The 19,975-nt window shown below is 46.7% G+C and overlaps 1 protein-coding gene across 1 annotated transcript in view; it reads left to right on the top strand.

The window, feature by feature from the left end:
* Nucleotides 1-19,975, top strand: part of ATP8B1 (ATPase phospholipid transporting 8B1) — a 120,116-nt gene that overhangs the window by 56,165 nt on the left and 43,976 nt on the right. Inside the window, exon 2 of the mRNA XM_039230508.1 lies at nucleotides 4,883-5,085. Within this exon, the coding sequence (XP_039086439.1) occupies nucleotides 4,905-5,085 (181 nt within the window). The 5' untranslated portion in view covers nucleotides 4,883-4,904. The remainder of the gene's footprint in view (nucleotides 1-4,882; nucleotides 5,086-19,975) is intronic.

Raw genomic sequence — 19,975 nt, forward strand, 5'->3', positions numbered from 1 at the left:
AAGGCCCTGAGGCAGGAAAGGTTTCACTTGCTCAAGTTGAAAGCAAGACCACGGGCCTGAGGATTAGTGAGGAAGAAAGAAGTTGTAGAAGTGTGCAGAGCTCCCAGAGTTGGGGGAAAGCTGGATTTAGTTTAAAGAGTAGTGGGAACCCACAGTGTCTGAATCTGCTTGGACTGCCATAGCAAAGTACTACCAACTAGGTGGCTTAAACCACAGACGTTTTCTCACATTTCTGAAACCTGGAAGTCCACGATTGAGGTGCCAGCAGGGTTAGTTTCTGGTGAGGCCGTTTTCGTGGCTTGTAGATGGTCACCATCTTGCTGTGGCCTTTCCTTTGTGCGTGCACGGAAAGAGGGCGCTCTCTGATGTCTCTTTCTTGTCTTATATGGACACCAGACCTGTCAGGTTAGGGTCTCACCCTTATAAAATTATTTAGCCTTAATTACCGCCTTAAAGGCCAGATCTCCACACACAGTCACATTGGGGGTTAGGGTTCTAGCCCATGATTTTTTTAAGGGGACAGGGCTTTGTCCATAACACACAGGAAGGGTCCAAGCAGGAGAGTGGCATGATGCTGGGTGCTGTTTGGAAGTTGATTGCAGAAGTCCAATTAGAGCGTATTTGGCAGGGGCGCCTGGGTGGCTCAGGTCATGATCTCGCGGTTCGTGGGTTCGAGCCCCGCATCGGGCTCTGTGCTGACAGCCAGCTCGGAGCCTGGAGCCTGCTTCCAGTTCTGTGTCTCCCTCTCTCTCTGACCCTCCCCTGCCCACGCTGTCTCTCTCTCTCTCAGAAATAAATGAAAACATTAAAAAAGAAAAGAGTGTGTCTGCAGCATTGCAGTAGAGAGATGGTGGCAGTCTGAATGAGGGAGGTGGCCTTGGAGGCAGAGAGGAGGGAATGGCCCGGAGATGTGTGTTTAGGCAGGAACGACTGGCCTTGTTGTGTCTCGAGGCTGTGGTGTATAGTTTATTTACCTGTGTCCCTGAACGACTTTGGAAGTCTCCAAAGGGTCTGTTCCCAGTGCCTGGGTGGTAATCTGCACCTGGAAGGTGCTTAACGAAGGCTGAGTAAGTGCACCCAGGGCCACAAGGCGCTGCAGGGGTGGTGAGAGATGTGACAAAGTTTCCAAATCCATACTCTAGATAGTGTCCGCCTTCATGGCACCGTGGCTTAGAGCAGGAAAGTGGCTTACGTCACTCAGGGCTTCAAAGAAATGATTTCTTCCCAATTTTTCTTTGGTAGTCCAATGATGAGAGAGCTAAAGGGTTCCCATGTGTGTCTACATTACACACACACACACACACACACACACACACACGCTGCAGAGAACTTCCTCTCAGCTCGGAGCTCTGCTCTCCAAGCGGCCCACACAGTCTGGCTTTGGGTGGATGTTCTAGTGCTGAGCTGGCTGCTTGTGCAATGCCTTTGCTTTCCCTGGATCGCATCCTCCTGGCTGTTGAATCCACTCCTCTGTGTCTGTCTCCTCCCTCAACCTCGAAAGACTGGATCCAGTCTTAATATGGGAAATAAGCAGGGAGACACTTGGCAATAACAATGACGAGGGAAACAATCACCGGCAAAATGTTTCTAGAATGCACTGAACGCCCCTGACCTGGACGCCTAAAAACGGTTAAAGCAGTGAATTTTATGTTACATACTACAATAAAAAAAATTGTTTCTATATGGTGCTTTCAGACTCGTTAATATTGTACACGTCCCTATAATGGAGACATGAGATCCTAACTTATGCCCCTTAGCAGCTGGTCCTCAGTGTCCCTATCTGTAAGATGGGATAATATTATCTATCTCACAGGGTGGCTCTGCTTGACACACAGTGAGTGTCGATAAATGGTAACCACTTCTATTGTATTTTTGTTCGGAAAGATGGTTGGCAAAAGTTTTGCCGTTAAGACTTTGGGAATTTTAAAGAGAGTGTATTAAATTTAAATAGCAGCTAAAGCATGGGTGGCAGTATATTACAAAACTACAAATGAGACATGTGTAAAACCCCAAGCTATAGTTACCTATTAGCCCATGGAGAATTGGGAAAGCAGGAAAATATTTCACACTGCAACCAAAAGGTTTTAAAACAATTTACCTGCGCTTAAGTGTAGTCCTATGATTGTCTAATATTTTACCTCCTGGTGAGAGGCAGATACATTTTATTTTTTATTTATTTATTTATTTTTTTTTACAAATAGTTTGTTGTCAAATTAGTTTCCACATAACACCCAGTGCTCATCCCCACGAGTGCCCTCCTCCATGCCCGCCCTCCACCATGCCCCACCCCCCCTCCCCCCCACATCCATCAGTCCTCAGTTTTTGTCAGCATTCAAGAGTCTCTCATGGTTTGCCTCTCTCCCTTTCCCCCACCATTTCCCCCCTTCTTCTCCCCCTTGTTCCTCCGTCAAGTTCCTCCTAATCCTCCTATACGTGCAAACATATAATATTTGTCCTTCTCAAGAGGCAGATACATTTTAGAAGAGATTTCAGGAGATAGAAAGCCTAAAGGGGTAAATCCCCACACCATTCCATTTGTTATTATAAAGAACATTTTTTTCTAGTTGTGGAAAGAATTGAAAATAACAGCGATTTCACGCTTGAGTGCTTACTGTCTTGTGAGTACCATACCGGGTATTTACTGTAAGCTAGATACTGAATCGAGCACCTTACCCGCATCGTTTCATTTAAAGGATGTGTGGTGATTGCTGACATTTTAGAAAATGTCTGAATAACTGGGACTATTCTATATATACTCACTTTTCAACGCAACACGTTTGGACTTTTGCAACATCATTAAAAACACTTTGGATCATGATGTAAGTTGTGCTCTGTCTCCTAGTGTGAAGATATCACAGTTTATTTACACAGCTACCAATCATTGAACATCCAAGCTGCTTCTAGGTTTATCTTTAAATAATACTGGACAAAATATAAGATATTTATATTATAAATAATATATATATTAATAATATATAAATATGTAAACATTTCCTACATGTTCAATTATGGCTACAAAAATTCACACGTCCAAGATGCTAGATTCAGTACAAAGCATGCCATCAGCCAAGTAGTTCCACTCACAGCAACTAACCCTTGATTAAAACATAAGAAACTGTACCATAAAAGTAGAATATAGAAGATCTCTCCTTGGGGGCTCCTGGGTGGCTCAGTTGGTTAAGCATCTGACTCAGCTCAGGTCATGATCTTGTGGCTCGTGAGTTCGAGCCCCGCATTGGCCTCTGTGCTGACAGCTTGGAGCCTCGAGCCTGCTGCTTCAGATTCTGTGACTCCCTCTCTCTCTCTGACCCTCCCCTGCTCGCACTCTGTCTCTCTCTCAAAAATAAATAAACATTAAAAAATTTTTAAAAAGAAAAAAAAAGAAGATCTCTCCTTGGAAAGCAATTGTTTTTGATGCAATTTTTTTTTAAAGTAAGCTCTACACCCATCATGGGGCTTGAAATCATGACCCCGAGATCAAAGTCGCATACTCTACTGATTCAGCCAGCCAGGTGCCCCTTTGCTGCAAATTTTTAATAATTATTGTGTAAGCTATTAAAAAAGTTTTGGTTTTCTCCTCTGTCAGATAGAAAGAACAATAGCACCTTCACCAGGGTCGTGTGGGGAGTTTAAATGAGCCAGCATCTAGGAAGCACTTCACGCAGAGCCTCGAGTGCAGTTAACACTACACAGATGTGAGTCGCTGTTATTAACAATGTCAAGTTCATGGCAATGTGATGCTGGTATAAATAATGCCAGGCTGCATGGCTATTGTCATGTGATCCGTGGTAGTTGTGTCAATATTTTCCTGATATAAATATGACTAGGGTTGTGCTCGTCACTTGTGCATTCACCTCAAACAGCAGTGTACACGCAAACACAAATTCTGGATACGGGGTGTGGGTGGTGATAGGAAGAGAGGTGAGGGAAAGCTCCCAGGAAGTAAAAGAGGAGGATCTAAGCATTAAATGTATCACAGAGTAAAGGCTCCAGATATTAGCATTAGCGGAAACCAGATGTCTCCGTGCAATGCGTCTCAAACTTAGCCAGCAACCTGCAGTAAAAGATGCAATTGCGTCAAGACCTACAATGCAAATAAATGTGTGTGTGTGTGTGTGTTTTGTCGAACGGTTTCATCAAATGGTACTGACTTACAATGCTCCGATACTCTATTACTGGTTTCTATTAATGTGGGTTGGGAGTTAAATTTAATTTGCTTGGTAGAGACCCACAGTTGGAAATACTACCTTAAAGCTTGTATACGCTTAAAAAAAAATTTGCAGCTACATTTTTGTTGTTAATTCTTGCTCAAGCATGCAATCACTAACGAATGGTTGTGGTCTTCTTTTAAAGATTTTTTTTTAAATATAATGTATTGTCAAGGTAGCTAACATCCAGTGTATACAGTGGGCTCTTTGCTTGGGGAGTAGATTCCTGTGATTTATCGTTTATGTACAGCATCCACTGCTCATTCCAACATTAATTTTTTAATGTTCATTATGTTTGAGAGAAAGAGACAGAGAGACAGAGAATGAGCAGGGAACGGGCAGAGAGAGAGAGGGAGACACAGAATCTGAAGCAGGCTACAGGCTCTGATGTCAGAACCTAATGCAGGGCTCCAGCCCACAAACTGCGAGATTGTGAGGTCGTGACCTGAGCTGAAGTCAGATGCTTAACCAACTGAGCCACCCAAGTGCCCCATGAAAGGTTTTCTTCTTATTTGGTTGATAATTTGAACTTGGGGGTCATCATTCAGACATACTTGCATGTTCATTTAAATAATGTTCAGTTAAAAAGGCATTGTGACGGGACGCAGGCAGAATTCAACCAAAAACTGGGCACAAGTCATCATTCACTCTGGTTTCTCTTTCTTTTAAACCAGGTAGTTCCAGTTTGCCAGCAGAATGAGTTCAGAAAGAGACTCAGAAACAACATTTGAGGAGGACTCTCAGCCTAATGACGAAGTGGTTCCCTATAGTGACGATGAAACAGAAGATGAGCTCGAAGACCAGGGACCTGCGGTTGAGCCAGAACAGAATCGAGTCAACAGAGAAGCAGAGGAAAACCGGGAGACATTCCGAAAAGGTAACCCCACTGGGACCGGAGACTGGGTCCCGTCCTTGCCCGCCCTCACTGCACAGCGACAACAGGGGCCCAGGACGGCCAGTCCGTGTTAGGTTGGCCAGGAGGTATCTTCCTTCTCTTCGGGTCCAGCTGGGAGAACAGGGTCAATGGGCTTGGACAACAGTGGGTTTGGACACTTCATCCCCAGCATGATGCATTGGTCAACCTACCTGTCACGTTCTGCCCAGAAAATGGAAGGTGTAGGTTAGCGTCTACTTTTAGAAGGGATTTGAATATGGAGGGATTTGCTTGTCACTCCGCCGGGAAGCTTGGAGCTGGCATGCCTTTTGTTTAGTCATTTGTGAATATGACATGGGTTGGGCTCTGCTTGCTGTGAGAGGCAGCAGCACACGGCCCTACCTGCCCAGAATCAGGGCAGCTTCAAGGCTGGGTCTGGACCAGGGGTCAAGGCCAGACGATAGCTGTTTTAGGCTCTGAGCGCTATGCGATCTCTGTCACAACTACTCAACTGCACTGATAGTTCTTAAAAACAGCCATAGGCAGTCCATCCTTGAGGCCAGCAGAGTGTAGCTTACTTTTATGGTGATGCTTTTTCTGCCGTGGCTTTTCTAGTTCATTTTCTACCGGTTCTCCCACCCTGGCAAGGAAATGTGGTCTTTTCCTGCAGCAGCTGTGCTTCACAAGGAAGCCGATCCTTTTCTCTTTGGGCCCCAGATTTGCTCTGGATTTCAGGCCGAAGATATTTCTTCCGTGGTCTTTCAAATTCCAACTGAATAACTTTACATTTTCTTTTCTAGAAATCTCCATGAAATTACTGTTTCTGACTCTCTGGATCCTGTCTCTGCAGCCTCGGTCAGAATAGCCTCTGGTTCTATCCGGCTTTCCCAAAGTTCCCATCACTGCCCATCTGTCCCCCCAGGCCCCCCAAAGTCTGCTTACTTTGTGTCACTCCCTGATCCCTTCGTTTTGCTGCCAGGTTCTGCTCCCTGGTCCACATGGGTTTTGTTTGTTTGTTTTCATACTATTTCACCTGTAGAAAGAGCAACATGCATTAAATGCCACTTTGGGAATGATTTCTCCTGCTCTGGTCAGAGGCTCCCTCTCTCCCACTCTCCTGTGCGGAAAGGCTCTCCATGGGGGAGATCACATGTCCAAATGGGCCCGCTCCCACCCTGGGCCCCAAAACCGGGCAGACATTGATCCGCGTATACTGTTCGCCATCCTTAGTTTTCCTCATCAAACATTTAGAATGATCAGAACTACCTGTAGATTTCTGGCTATAATTTTAACCTACCGGGTGTTAAGCTAAAGTGCTTTCTGCCTTGAAGCAGAAGGAACGAAAATCATGATAACTGAGCTAAATTAAAATGGAATCGCTGCCAATCTGAACAGGAATGTGGCCTCTGTCATAACAGGTCCAGACTGGATGCTATTCAACGGGGATTGAGCTGAAGTAGCCTGACAAATTAGCCAGGGATTTCTAGCTGACGGCCTCACATCATGAATGCTGTGTTTCTTCCTCATTCCTTCCCCCACGGAACTTCTAAGTTTCCTGTCACGGTCTCGGGATCGCTATCTTATGTGGATATCTGATGAGTTGGCAGAGAACTGGCTTAGTGGGGTTCAAGGTGAACTTTGCTGTTGGTGCTTGGTGCCACGCTATCAGCTGTGTGGTCCAGGACATAACAAAGGACAGGGGTTGGGCGCCTGCAGAAATGTCAGAGAAGCACGTACTGGGTGGAAACTCTCACCTCTGGTTTTTTTCCAACTCTACCTTCACATCCTGGTTCTCAGCACCTTTTCCTGGTTGTTCAGTTTGCAGGTCATCTTTCTTGTAGATTTCTACTGTCAGAATACAGGTCTCAAGGGAGCCCAGACTTGATCGTGGCTCTTCACGGTCTCTTCCAGTGGTGGCTTATATTTCTTCGGGAGTCTGATGGTTCTTCTTTCTTTTCTTTTTTTTAAATTTTTTTTTTACATTTTTAAATTTATTTCTGAGAGACAGAGTGTGAACTTGGGAGGGGCAGAGAGAGGAGACACAGAATCTGAAGCAGGCTCCAGGCTCTGAGCTATCAGCACAGAGCCTGATGTGGGGCTTGAACCCACGAACCGTGAGATCATGACCTGAGCCAAAGTTGGACGCTCAACCAACTGAGCCACTCAGGAGCCCCTCTTTTTTTTTTGGGGGGGGGAAGACTTTATTTTTATGTAATCTCTACATCCAATGTGGGTCTCGAACTCACAGCCTCAAGATCAAGAGTCGCATGCTCTACAGACTGAGCCAGCCAGGTGCCCCCACTGGTTCTCATTTCTTAAAACTCCTGTCAAACAACCTTGCATGTGACTTTTAGAAATACTCTTATTCTAGCACCTCTCCCTGTGCCTGTCCCCAAACACAGAAGATACTCCGTAAGGGCCAGACCTCTCTCCTGCATTCCCACTTCTGCCCTGCACACCCCACAACAGATCTGCTTCCCCTCCTCCCTTCCCTCCTCCCTTCCCTCCTCCCTTCCCTCCTCCCTTCCCTCCTCCCTTCCTTTCCTTTTCTGTCTGCACCCCTCCTTCTCCCTCCTTAATTTTTTTTCATATTCTCGGTCATTTTCCCAGTTAAGGTCAGTGTCACTCTGACTTTTTTAAACTACCCTCTGTCTGTCTTGACATTTTACATGAAGACCACTTTTCTTCAAAGAATTCAGTTCTTTAGAAACCAGAGCATGGGTCAGTCTGAAGTCCTGTCCGGCTGAGGAAAACCAGAGGCCAGTGTACATTATAGCGCAGCAGGGCCTGAAAGCCCATGAACCACATTCATTTCTTTCTTTCTTTTTTTTTTTTTTTAATTTTTTTAATGTTTTATTTATTTCTAGGAGAGAGAGAGACAGTGCGAGCAGGGGAGGGTCAGAGAGAGAGGGAGTCACAGACTCTGAAACAGGCTCCAGGCTCTGAGCCGTCAGTCAGCACAGAGCCCGATGCGGGGCTCGAACCCACAAACCGCGAGATCATGACCTAAGCGAAAGTCAGACGCTTAACCAACTGAGCTACCCAGGCGCCCCACCACATTCATTTCTTTAGCAGTACCCTTTTAGTGCAGAGAGTCGTTTTTTATAAAGAAGCCCTAGCCCAGCCTAGTTAAGCAAGTGTTTTGAGAGATCCATATGGATGCTTTTCAGTCGAAGGGCCTTTATTGTGGGCTGGAGGCTCCAGCACAAAGTAAATAAACAGGCCATTAGAATGTGCCGCAGAGGAGGAGATAAACCCATGGGTTTCACTGGAGTAATTTTACCCTCAGTTTACTTTGAACAAGGATTGGCAAACATACGTGGGAATGTTTCCCATGCTGTGGGATGAACCCTCGTTTCCTGACGAGCACACTGGAGCAGTATTTCCCAGTGTGCATCCTGGGAAACGCTACTTCTGCAGATGCTCCAGGGCATGAAGATTCTGGGGCCCCTGAGACCGGAGACTCTGAATTCTTTAACTGCTTCTTGGAGTTTCAGGTTGTCCATTAGCTGAAAAGGATCCAAGATATTCAGACACGAGAGAAACTGGTGTAAGGGTGCCCGGGTGGCTCACTCAGTTTAGCGTCCGACTCTTGATTTCGGCTCAGGTCATGGTTCATGGGATCGAGCCCCGCATCAGGATCTGTGCTGACAGCATGGAGCCTGCCTGGGATTCTCTCCCTCCCTTCCTCTGCCCCTCCCCAGCTCATGCACTTGCGTATGCTCTCTCTCTCTCTCTCTCTCTTTCTCTCTAAGTAAATAGAGCTTTAAAAAAAAAAGAAACCAGTTTTGTTTTATTTAGCCAGAGGTTCCTAAAATCCCTTGACTCTAGAATGCTGTGGGTTTTTAAATTTTCTTTTCTTTTTTCTGTTTTTTGTTTTTTTTGTTTTTTTTTTGTTTTTTTTTACCATCCCACCATCCTGGTGTCTGCTAGCTCAAGTCCTTAGGTAATTCTGTGCCAGCCAGGAACCATCTTAGAGATGAAGCCCTTGGGAATAAATGAAGCCCTTGGGAAGGGGTCCCAGATCAGTGCAAACTGGACCTTTCTTCTGAGCGTGGGGATGAACGAGAATGCTGTCTCCTGCCTCCTCGGAAGCACTGCTTTCTTACCGCTCCCGTCTTCCCGCTCTGCTGGGCGCACAGGTCACGGACGTACTCACAGCCCCCTTGCCCCGCCACAAAGTCTGGCCTGCATCCCGCCTCCGGCCTCGGTTGTCCTGTCTGTCTCCTGTTCTCATGGCCAAGCTTCTGGAAACCCATTTCTCTAGGACCACATGCTCCTGGTCCCCTGATTCTTCCCCTCCATGGCGTGCCCTCCGCCCCCCATGTACCGCTGTCTTAAAAGTCACCAAGAACCCCAGTGCCAAGGCCAGTGGGCTTCTCGTCGCCCATTCTGTTCCAACCTGTTTTCCCTGAAGTGCTTGACCTTTGTAACAGTCTCTCCTTCGAGAGTGCTGACCTTGGCGGGAGACCACGCCCTCTTGCCCAACACCCCTCCTGTTTTCTTACTCCTTCTGGGGAATGTTCACATCCCTCCTTCGTACTCCTTTCTCTCTCTACAGGCCTTCCTTGAGCAAGCTAACTCCCTTTAACCTGCTCACCTAGCATATCTCTGCGTCACTCTGAGAGGCGAGGTGCGTGATGGGGAAGAGGGAGATGCTGGACCACTTTCTAGCTGGGTGACCTTGAAGAAAGGACTTCTCTCTGTGCCTCGGTGTCCCCACCCATGAAATGGGCATAATGTAGTTGTGAAGCTTAAATCAGAAAACAAATGTAAAGGATTTAGCACTGCTTCAGGCACACAGTAAGTGCTCAATAAATAGTAGCTGTTATTCCCCACCGCCCCTTCTGGCCAATTCCTCCCTTAATGTCTTCCAGAACAAACTGAAAGTGGCTACCCTGCCCTATCATCTCCTCTTATCTTGTCATCATCAAACCTTCTTCTTGACCCTCTACTTTCTTTGGGGGCACTCAGATTCTCCTGGACCCCCAAGGCTAAAGCTGTGGGCTCCTCCTTTTACACAGCTCCTTTTGTTCCCCACATCCAAGGATGGTGAATGGTTGGAGAGGTAGATGGGATAAAGAACAGTTCATTTTCCCACCAGTGAATTTGCCCACATATTAAGGAAATTTGGGGTGATTTAGGGTCAGTCATCCCTGCCTCTGCCATCTTCTAGACTTTCCCATGAACGCAGCCTTCTCCAGCCTTTTTGTTTGCAGACCTGTGGACACTCATACCACTCTCACCCGCCCCCCCCCCACCCCCATCGGGGGAGCCCATCAGGGGAAGGGACGGTCCTGAGTAGGGGACCACATACAGAGACTCCGTATGCAGGAGGAAGGGGAAGGTGGCATGCCTGTAGCACGCGGAGAAACTAAAACAAAGCCTGGGGAAGAAGGCCGTTATGAGAAGAGGAGGTCACTCTCCCAGTGACACTTACAACCTGAGTGACTGGGGCGCCTGGGTGGCTCAGTCAGTTAAGCATCTTACTTTGGCCTAAGTCATGATCTCACGGGTTCTGAGTTCAAGCCCCGCATTGGGCTCTGTGCTGACAGCTCAGAGCCTGGATCCTGTTTCAGATTCTGTGTCTCCCTCTCTCTCTCTGCTCCTCCCCTGCTCACACTCTGTCTCTCTCTCTCAAAAAAAAATTAAACATTAAAAAAAAGTTTAAAACCCTGAGTAACTGTCTATGATAGAGAACAAATGGAGGATTAGTGGAGAAGGGGTGAAGGGGATGGGCTAAGTGGGTGATGGGCATTCAGGAGGGCATTGTTGGGCTGAGCGCTGGGTTGTTGCATGTAGGTGGTGAATCACTGAATTCTTCTGAAGCCAGTATTACACTATATGTTAATGAACTAGAATTTAAATAAAAACTTGGAGGAAAACATACAATTTATAGATACCCCACCCACCAAAAACAAAAACAAAAGCTGAGTGACTGGTTGTCTATTGCCCATCTTCCGGTTAAGATATAAGTGTTGCAGGACCCAGGGCCTAATCTGTCTTGTGCCCCTTTGGGGTCAGGGCACCTGGCAGGTCGGAGAGACTCAGTGGGCATTTGTGATTGAACACGTCAGAGAGCCTCACGGGTATGACTAGAGAACCAGGTGAGCACCTCAGTGGCCTTCTTCAGTCAAGGAAGGCTTCCTGGAGGTGATGACGCTTGAGTTGAGTCCTCAGGAAGTGTGAGGGGTAAGTGAACCCCAGGGCTGTGAGAAGTAGGGAGTTCCAGGCTGAGGCAGCTTGAAGGGAGGCTCCAAGGAGCTCAACGTTCAGAGAACAGCGAGTCATTTGGGGAGCCTAGAGGATGGGCCATGCTGGAGTTCGGACGTGCTGAAAATAACATGGTTAGACATGCACTAGCCACCTCCCACTGCGGCTGCTCCATAGCCGAGCTTGCTCCTCCCTGTCTGGCCTTTGTGGGGGACAAAGACTTCACTGCACTTGGGATCTGATGCCAGCTCCTTCCCTGGGCTGCTTAGGCCCGTGTGATTTGGCCCCGTTGGCCTCTCCCGACCCCCCGCCTGTGGCATGCTGCCTTATTCACTGTGCTCCACCACATAGCCCCCACCCTCAGTTCCTGATTCACCCACACCCCCAACAGCTCCTGACTTTGCATCTGAGCTGGGTAACTCAAACACTCAGCTGGGTCTGTAGGTGCGAGCATCTCTGCATGGCACTGGGCTGCAGTGGAGGGTTCCGGGGGGGGGGGGAGGGGGCACCTGAAGAACTACCATCTGAAAAGATCTGGTTGCAGAATTCAGGCAGCATCACTTGTGCTGGGGACCTCTTGGTTATGAGAGAGTCACTGAGGCTCCGTCTGATTCAAGGGAAGGGAAATGAGATGCCATTTGTTGATGAGGTATAAGAAGGTCACATTGCAGGCTGGAAGATATTGTTGCAATAGACTTCAGAGGTGCTTTCTGCCACAGCGGATAACGGAGCCATTTGTAGGGATGAGTAATGCAGGGGGAGGGACCCATTGTAGGTCAAGGAGAGAGCTGTTGTTTTGAACCTCAGTAGTTTGGGATATCGGTGAGACGCCCACTTGCATGGCTGGGTACCTACCTGGCAGTCAAAAATATTTGATGAAGTGGTAAGAAATGACTTAGAAACAAGCAGCCTTGTTACTGGGAAGTGATAGCATTTCAAATTCTTTTTTTTTTAATGTTTGTTTTTGAGAGAGAGAGAGAGAGACTGAGTGTAAGTGGGGGAGGGGCAGAAAGCGAGAGGGAGACATACAATTGAAACAGGCTCCAGGCTCTGAGCTGTCAGCACAGAGCCCGATGTAGGTAGGGCTCGAACTTGGGAATGACAAGATCGCGACCTAGGCCAAAGACGGACGCTTAACTGAGCCACCAGGGGCCCCTAGAATTTCAAATTCTTTTTTTTTTTTAATTTTTTTTTGATAGTGTATTTATTTTTGAGACAGAGAGAGACAGAGAGTGAGTGGGGGAGGGGCAGAGAGAGAGGGAGACACAGAATCCGGAGCAGGCTCCAGGCCCTGAGCTGTCAGCACAGAGCCCGACGCAGGGTTCAAACTCACAGACCGCGAGATCATGACCTGAGCTGAAGTCAGCACTCAACTGACTGAGCCACCCTGGCGCCCCTAAAGCAGGTTTTTAATGATTGGAGTATCACCTTAGGAAGACACTAGCCCTAATGGGGCGCTGATCCCGCTGATGCAACCGAATCTTGTGTGGAGCTTTGTAAACTCCACAGGGGCCTGGAGTTTCATTTTAAAATGAATCCCACCAGGTTCAATGTCACATCAGTACAACAGTCTGACTCCTCCCCTAGGGCACCTGCTCCTGAGAGCAAGGTCTATTAGCTAGCCTCACCTGGGTGCTAATTAAATGTAGAACATTGGGTTCCTCCCAGACCAGCCGATCAGTATCTGTTAACAAGATGACTAGTAGGCACATCAAGTTGGGAAGGTACCATGAGAATAAAGATTCTCTGAGGGAGAAAGACATTAATTTCAAAAAGCAGTCGAAAACTTGAAGTCCTACCTTGCTCAAACCTTGTGGTATGTTGCTTCAGTGACAAGGGAGGACTCCTCAGCCTCAGGTGGGATGGAGGCCGGAGAAAGGCTGAGAAAAAACACTGCTCTTGACCCAGTGGATGGCAACCTCGCTTGCAAATTGGGATCGCTTGGGACCTTGGCTGGGCTCAGCCCAGACTAAAGCAAAACTCCCTGGGGCTGGAGCCCTGGGCAGCAGGATGTGATCAAAGCCCCTCTTGGGGATTCCAAGCTAAAAGAAACTCATCCCACCACGTGCATAGGAATCCATCTGGGACCTGGTTAAATTGCAATTCTGGTGCCCGGGTCTGGGGTGTGGCCAGAGGGTCTGCATTTCTCACAGGTGTTTGGTGATCCAACTTGTGCACTTTTTGTAGCAAGTGCCAAGAACAAGGAGCAAAGTTGTGTGTGTGTGTGTGTGTGTGTGTGTGTATGTTCATAAACAAGCCACAGCATCTGGCCTTTTGCTTTCATTCTCTCAGCTTTTGAGCTTTTTTTTCTATTTGGGGAGATGAGGTGGAGTGAGGGGGCAGCAGAGCTGAGTGCTATGAATACCACACAAACCAGCAGATAAACATGATCATTTCTTGACTCAGTGCTCTTGCCTGCCTATGGCTAATGCCTTTCTTGTCTTCTCAAGAGCTGGTCAGACCACCAGTGCCCTCCTGAGGGCACCCACTTTGAGCCACCTTATCGCCATACATCGAGAAACTCAAGGCTGTGCAAACTCACTCATCCTTCTGTGCCCCTTACCCAGGGAGGCCTCCTGTACCCCAGCCACCCTCTCTCTTCCAGTGTCATTGTCCTTTCTGTCCTGGCTCTTTCAGTCTCTGTCCTAAAACTGCCTCCATGCTCACTTCCAATGCAATCCATTTATGCTCGGGGTTTCAACCCACATCTGCATGTCCAGTACCTTCCAATCTGTATCTCTGCCCTCAACCTCAGCCTGGAGTCCAGATCTTTTTTTGTGACTCCTGGATGGTTCCCTTCCCCCCATGCATCCTCGAGGCTCTTCGGTTCACCAGCCCCCCAACTAGACTTCCACCTCTGTGTTCTCTAGCTCGCTCTTGGCACTTCTGTCCATCCAGTCACCCAGCCTGGGATCCTGAGGTCACCTTTTTCTCATTTTGATTTCTCATTCTTTCTTGCCCATGTTCAGACATTGTCCTATAGTTCTTGAATCAGTCAGCTCTCCATGTCCAGTCCCTTAGTTCTGGTTCGGGCTCACATCAATGACTGCAGTGATCCTCTGCCCTCAGACTTGTTCATGTCAAATACATCCTGCTCACTGCTGTTAGTAGTGTGACCAAGGCAGACTGCCAGTTGACCATGGCATTGCTGTCCTGAAGCCCTGTGGCTTGGCTGGGCTTCAGAAGCTATGACCACATAGACTTCCATCTTTTCTTCTATTCTTCCCTCTTGATTTATTCCCACGCACCATCCCACTGCCTTTTAGAAAACTAGTTTTTAAAATAGTAAACTTAAGTATAATGACCATAAGAAAGTCAAGCAACATAAATATTGGCTTTATATGTATACCTATAGAGGGAAGGAGTTGAATTGCAAATGTACTGTTTTAAAAGATAGTATATGCATTTGGAGATAATTATTGAAGGGAATGGTGAAAATCAAGTTTCCTTCCTTGCCTCCCCTGTCCTTCAGCCATGCAGTTTTCTCTCCCAGAAAGAAACTGACGTTGTCAGTTTCTCAAATGTCCTCCTGGAAGTATACATACGCTTGTATGTGCAAAGAAGACTTACAAACACGTGCTCTTGGATACCTATAAATCCATAAACACACATGTGCCAGTATGTGTACATGCATGCATCCCTACTGTGCATTAATTCTGTGTGTCGCATGGCTGAGAGCACAGTATGGCACACACCCCCTGCTTTGGTCACTTAGTGTTATTTGGAGATCTTTCCTCTGAGTCCATAGAAAGCTGTCTTTTTTTTTTTTTTTTCAGACTGCATACTTTTGTCATGTAGATGCTTGTGGTGAGATTTGGGTTGTTTCTAATCTTTCTGATAAATAGGGCTGCACTAAAGAACACCAACATGTGTCGTATCTCCCATGTGGGAATATATATGTGGGGGATCAATTCCTAGAAGTGGGATTGCTCCACCAGTTCATGCATGTGTGTGTGAAAATCTGGTGGATATGGCCACATCGCCGTCCACGGAGACCACCAAGAACCTGACCCTCCACTCTTTTCAACCCAGTGCGTCCTCTTTACTCTTTGCCAACATGTTGCCATTACAGGGTACAAATTGGTACCTCCCCAAAGAATTATACTTCTTTTCTAATGAACTTGAGTATCTTTTCACATATTTAAGAACCAGTTGTATTTCCCTTTGTAGGAGAGGTCTATTCATGTCCTTTACCCATTTTTCTCTTCTGTTGTTTGTTGGTTTTTCTTTTTGATGTTAAGCTTTTGATCTTTTTCTTCTGCTGGCCGACTGCAGCTTGTACCCACCCATGTAGCTATTTGGTTGCTGGTGTCTAAGCAAGAATTCAGAACCAGCAGTAAGGATGAGGGGCCAGGTGAAGTTTACTTCCTTTTCCAGATGGCAGCGATCAAAGACTTTGGTGACCATAGGAGCACTCTGAATATCACTTAGCAATGTTTAGATGTACTGAATACACATTTACCAAATTCAGGAATGGTTGATGTTAAATGCGTATCTAGACACATGCATCGATGGTTTTACATGATGTTGGTACCTTCCTAGCTTTTTCCCAAAGGGACATACATGCATTTTTTTGCTTGTAAATTTATTATTTCTTCTCTTAGTATTTTCATTCTAGAAAACTGGACAAGATATCTTCTTTTTGTAAGTAATTAAAAATTTTTTTTAACATTTTATTTTATTTTGAGAGAGAGAGAGCACAAGTGGAGGAGAGAAAGAGAGAGGGAGGGAGACAGAATCCCAAGCAGGCTCCACACCATCAGCACAGAACCTGACATGGGGCTCAAACTCACAAACCATGAGATCGTGACCTGAGCCAAAACCAAGAGCTGGATGTTTAACTGACTAAGTAAGGCACCCAGGCACCCATGGGACAAAATATGGTCTTTTTCTGTAAATTAGCCTTGTGGTCCAAATGTCTAGTAAAGTTCTCTGTTCCAAGTGAGTAATTAGTTAATGTTTGATCCAAAAGACAAATATCTTTGAATGCTATTTTGCTGCCTTTCCTAAAGGTATGTGCTTTAGCATAGCGTTTCTCAATAGGTGTTCAATGATTAAAAAAAAAAAAAAAATGTGCCTGTGGTCACATTAATTTTGAAAAGATTGAATTAAAATTTTAAAAATGTCTTCTTAGAGCCTTTAATATATCACTGGGTCCATTGACTGTCCAGCAGAGGGATACAGTGTTGTCTGCTGTCTTTTGCAAATGTATTTGACCACAGAACACAGTTTTTACTTTTTTTATGGTGTCTGCTTGAAATATTCCTCAAGCAATTAGCATAAAGCTCAGGGGAGAATTAGGAGAAAGCATCCATTTATTTGCCCTCTGATTTGTCTGAATTATGTCAGACAAGGAACCTTGTTGGAAATAGGGTTATTGACTATTTGACTACAATCAGATTTCTAAAATTAACTAGAAAACTCCTGTGGTTAAGCTCAATATGTTGCAGATGAGGATACCTTGGTTACTTTCTCCTATCTCCCCAAGGTGCTATCAAAAGCATAAAATTAAGAGACTAAGGTCATTTCCGGTAGACCCTTCATTGGCCCTGCTTGAGGTCAAACACTGCTTTGTGTTGGAGGCATCCACATCAAAATGGGCTGGGGATGAGGCATAGTGCTGGGACAGACAGAGGAGCCAGTGGCTGGTGGGAGGGGGAAGGTTACGTGGGGAGGGGGTTTAACGCTGAGCAAAATTTAAAGAGCCATGAAGGGGATGAAAGAATCCAGCTCATTACAAGGGCGGCTTACTCTTCCCTGTTGAGCTTTTCTGAGAGCGATTTTTATCCCTTCCCCTTGGCCTTTATTTTTTAATTTTTAATTTTTTTTCCATGTTTTATTTATTATTTCTGAGAGAGAGAGAGACAGCATGATCAGGGGAGGGTCAGAGAGAGGCAGATACAGATTCCAAAGCAGGCTCCAGGCTCTGAGCTGTCAGCACAGAGCCCGATATGGGGCTCGAATCCATGAACTGTGAGATCATGACCTGAGCCGAAGTTGGACACTTAATTGACTGAGCCACCCAGACGCCCCTCCTTGGCCTTTTCTTGATTCTTGAAGAATCCTGTCCATTTTTCTTCTCAGCCTTCCTGAATTTTAGAACAGAAACTCAGTGAAGTTCTGGAAGGCTGGTGACTGGAGGTGTTCGTAAGTTGTCAGCACGCTAAAGTAAACCGTTAAAGGCACATGCATTTTCAAATCACCATAACACAGAATGGATTCAAGATGATCCCATAAAATATCTCTTTTACCTGCTTTTATTTAGGTGTCCTATTTGAGTGGAAAAGAAATGTTTGTGATTGTATACGTTATATTTCTGATTATGTAATATATCACACACACTGCGATGGTGCTTATGAATTGTCTTACAGTTCCAGTTTAATTTTCCCATTTGGTAAAATCGCACTTTAACTACAGGGGTGCTGGGAGCAGCTGTATTTGTAATGACATGATCATTACGATTGCCCCATGAAGGGCAACCAAAATGATGCAAGAGGAATTTTCAGTAACGGCATTGTGGTGTTTAAAAAAGTAACAAGGTTAATTATTTGCATTCTTCAGTAGCCCACGCTTGTCCCTTTTGCAAAATTATCTGTACTTTCTGTGGGGAAGAAGTCTAGAAAATGAATCATTTGAAAAACTGAAACACAATATTTTCAAAAGTATGTCTTTATTGTGATAATTATATAAGATGGATACTTTTAGCATTGTTTACTTGAAAGTGTTTTTTTAATATATTCCCGTCTCCCAAACTGGTTGAGTCCCACTAGTTGTTAATTTCCTTCCGTGGCCATTTTGCGGGGGGGGGGGGGGGGGGGGGGGGGGGGGGGGGGGGCGCGGTTCATCAGAACTGGGTTTGCCCACGCAATTATAACCCACAGGGAGGTTCATGTAGCGTACACATTCAAACACAAGTCGCTTGAGAACCTGGTGTAAAAAAAGTGCCTCCTCAACCTTTCTCCCCGGCTGACAGCATCCTGTTCTGAGCCTTCATAGCAGCGGCAGGCTTATGCCTGTGCCTTCCTGTTCGGAAACCGAGCACAATCTGATATTTGGCTTCTACCTTTCCTGGTGGAAAGGTCAACTCTACGCTCATAAGCAACCATCTGACATCAGCTCATGGGCAGAGTTCTCAGGGCGGTTGGGAGCAGAGGTCACAAAAGAAGGCCCAGTCGGTACAGCAAAGTGGACAGAGTAGCTGGACTGCTTGGCCTGATACTTTCCTTACACATACTAAGCCCTGAGCCCATGTTAGCAACCGACCTATACATCATGGGACCGAGGACCTCAGGAGTAGATGGGCAAAGACAAACCAGGTGGGTGGAAATATTTTTCCTCTGCGGAGGCAGCCTGATGGCCAGGTTCATCATCTCTGTGTTAGAAAGGTCCCTTTAGCTGAAATTCCCATGAGGTGCTGGGCTCCATCAATAGGTGATCCATTGAGATAGAAAGGACTGGAGCCAGAGATAAATTAGACCTCACCTCGTGAGCTTTACCTTCTCTATTCATTCAGAAGGTCGGCAAGTGTACCCTCCGGGGGTACATTCAGCATGTCATGGGAGGCCCCGGGCTGTCCCCGGACAGTGTGGTCATTGCAGGCCCAGAGGCTTCCCGCAGGCCTGCTGCCAAAGCCGCTAATGCAGTAGTGGGACCGTCATTTCAGCCTTGCAGAGTGAAGGCTACATAAGTGGACAGGATGGAATCCAAGGAGCCTCCAAGCTCCGTGCTAAAGCTCGGAAGGAAAGAAGGGAGGACCAAACCCAGGAGGAGGAATTCCTATCACCACGGGGTGGATGACAATTGCTGTAAGACAGGGGTGACAGGTCAACTCAGAAATCCACCTCCAGTGAATCTTCGGCCAGCTGTGGAGCCACTAGAGACGACAAAAAGAAAGAAGTCTGGAGCAGCCCAGGAAGCAGCAGCTACAACCCCACCACAAGGGATTCCAAGATATTTCACAAATCAGGGAGGAGCCCTTCTCCTGCTCATTCTGGAAGTAAGAGCCACTGGGTTGGCTCTTCATTGAGCAACATTAGCGCCAGCTCTACCACAAAGCAGTGGTCCCACCGTGAGACAGAGAGGTGGGTGCTGTGTCTCGGGCTGTTGAGGGAGGAACATGGAAACCACTGTGGAGACAGCAGAGGGTAGCCAGGGGCTGGGTTTGGGGAGCAAGGGGACTGTCAACTTGAGTCTCATTCAAAAGGAGACGGAGGAGCAAGGTACTGTGGGGGCCCAGGCTCGGAGAAGAGTTCCTGGAGACCCTTCTAGCTTGCCTTTCTGCAGTTTAGATAAACATCCTCAGGATGGAACAGATCTTTTGTTCGAATCTCTACTTCCCACAGCCTAGTGGTAATCTCACAGCGGACTGATGGCATGGTGTCACCATGGTGTAGCTCGAGTCCCCGGTGTTCGGTCAGAAGACCCCCACCTCATGCTCATGCTCCTCAGAGCCAGCAGGAGGCTGCCACCTTGCTTCACGCCTTCCTGCCTGGTTCCAGAATGCCGTAGCTGAAGTCCTACCATCACCACCTCTCTCTCCTCTTCTTCTTTCTCTGCCTTGCCCAAGGGTTCCGGAACATAGACTGGACTCCTGTCCTTTCAAGGGACAGTCAAGAGAAGGAGGAGGGGTACGGGAAGTTTGTGGGCAAGTAGAAGAGAAAAGTCATCACCCACACTTTCC

This window comes from Hyaena hyaena, unplaced genomic scaffold (assembly GCF_003009895.1).
Source record: "Hyaena hyaena isolate Hyena2069 unplaced genomic scaffold, ASM300989v1 scaffold_47, whole genome shotgun sequence".
Lineage (NCBI taxonomy): Eukaryota > Metazoa > Chordata > Mammalia > Carnivora > Hyaenidae > Hyaena > Hyaena hyaena.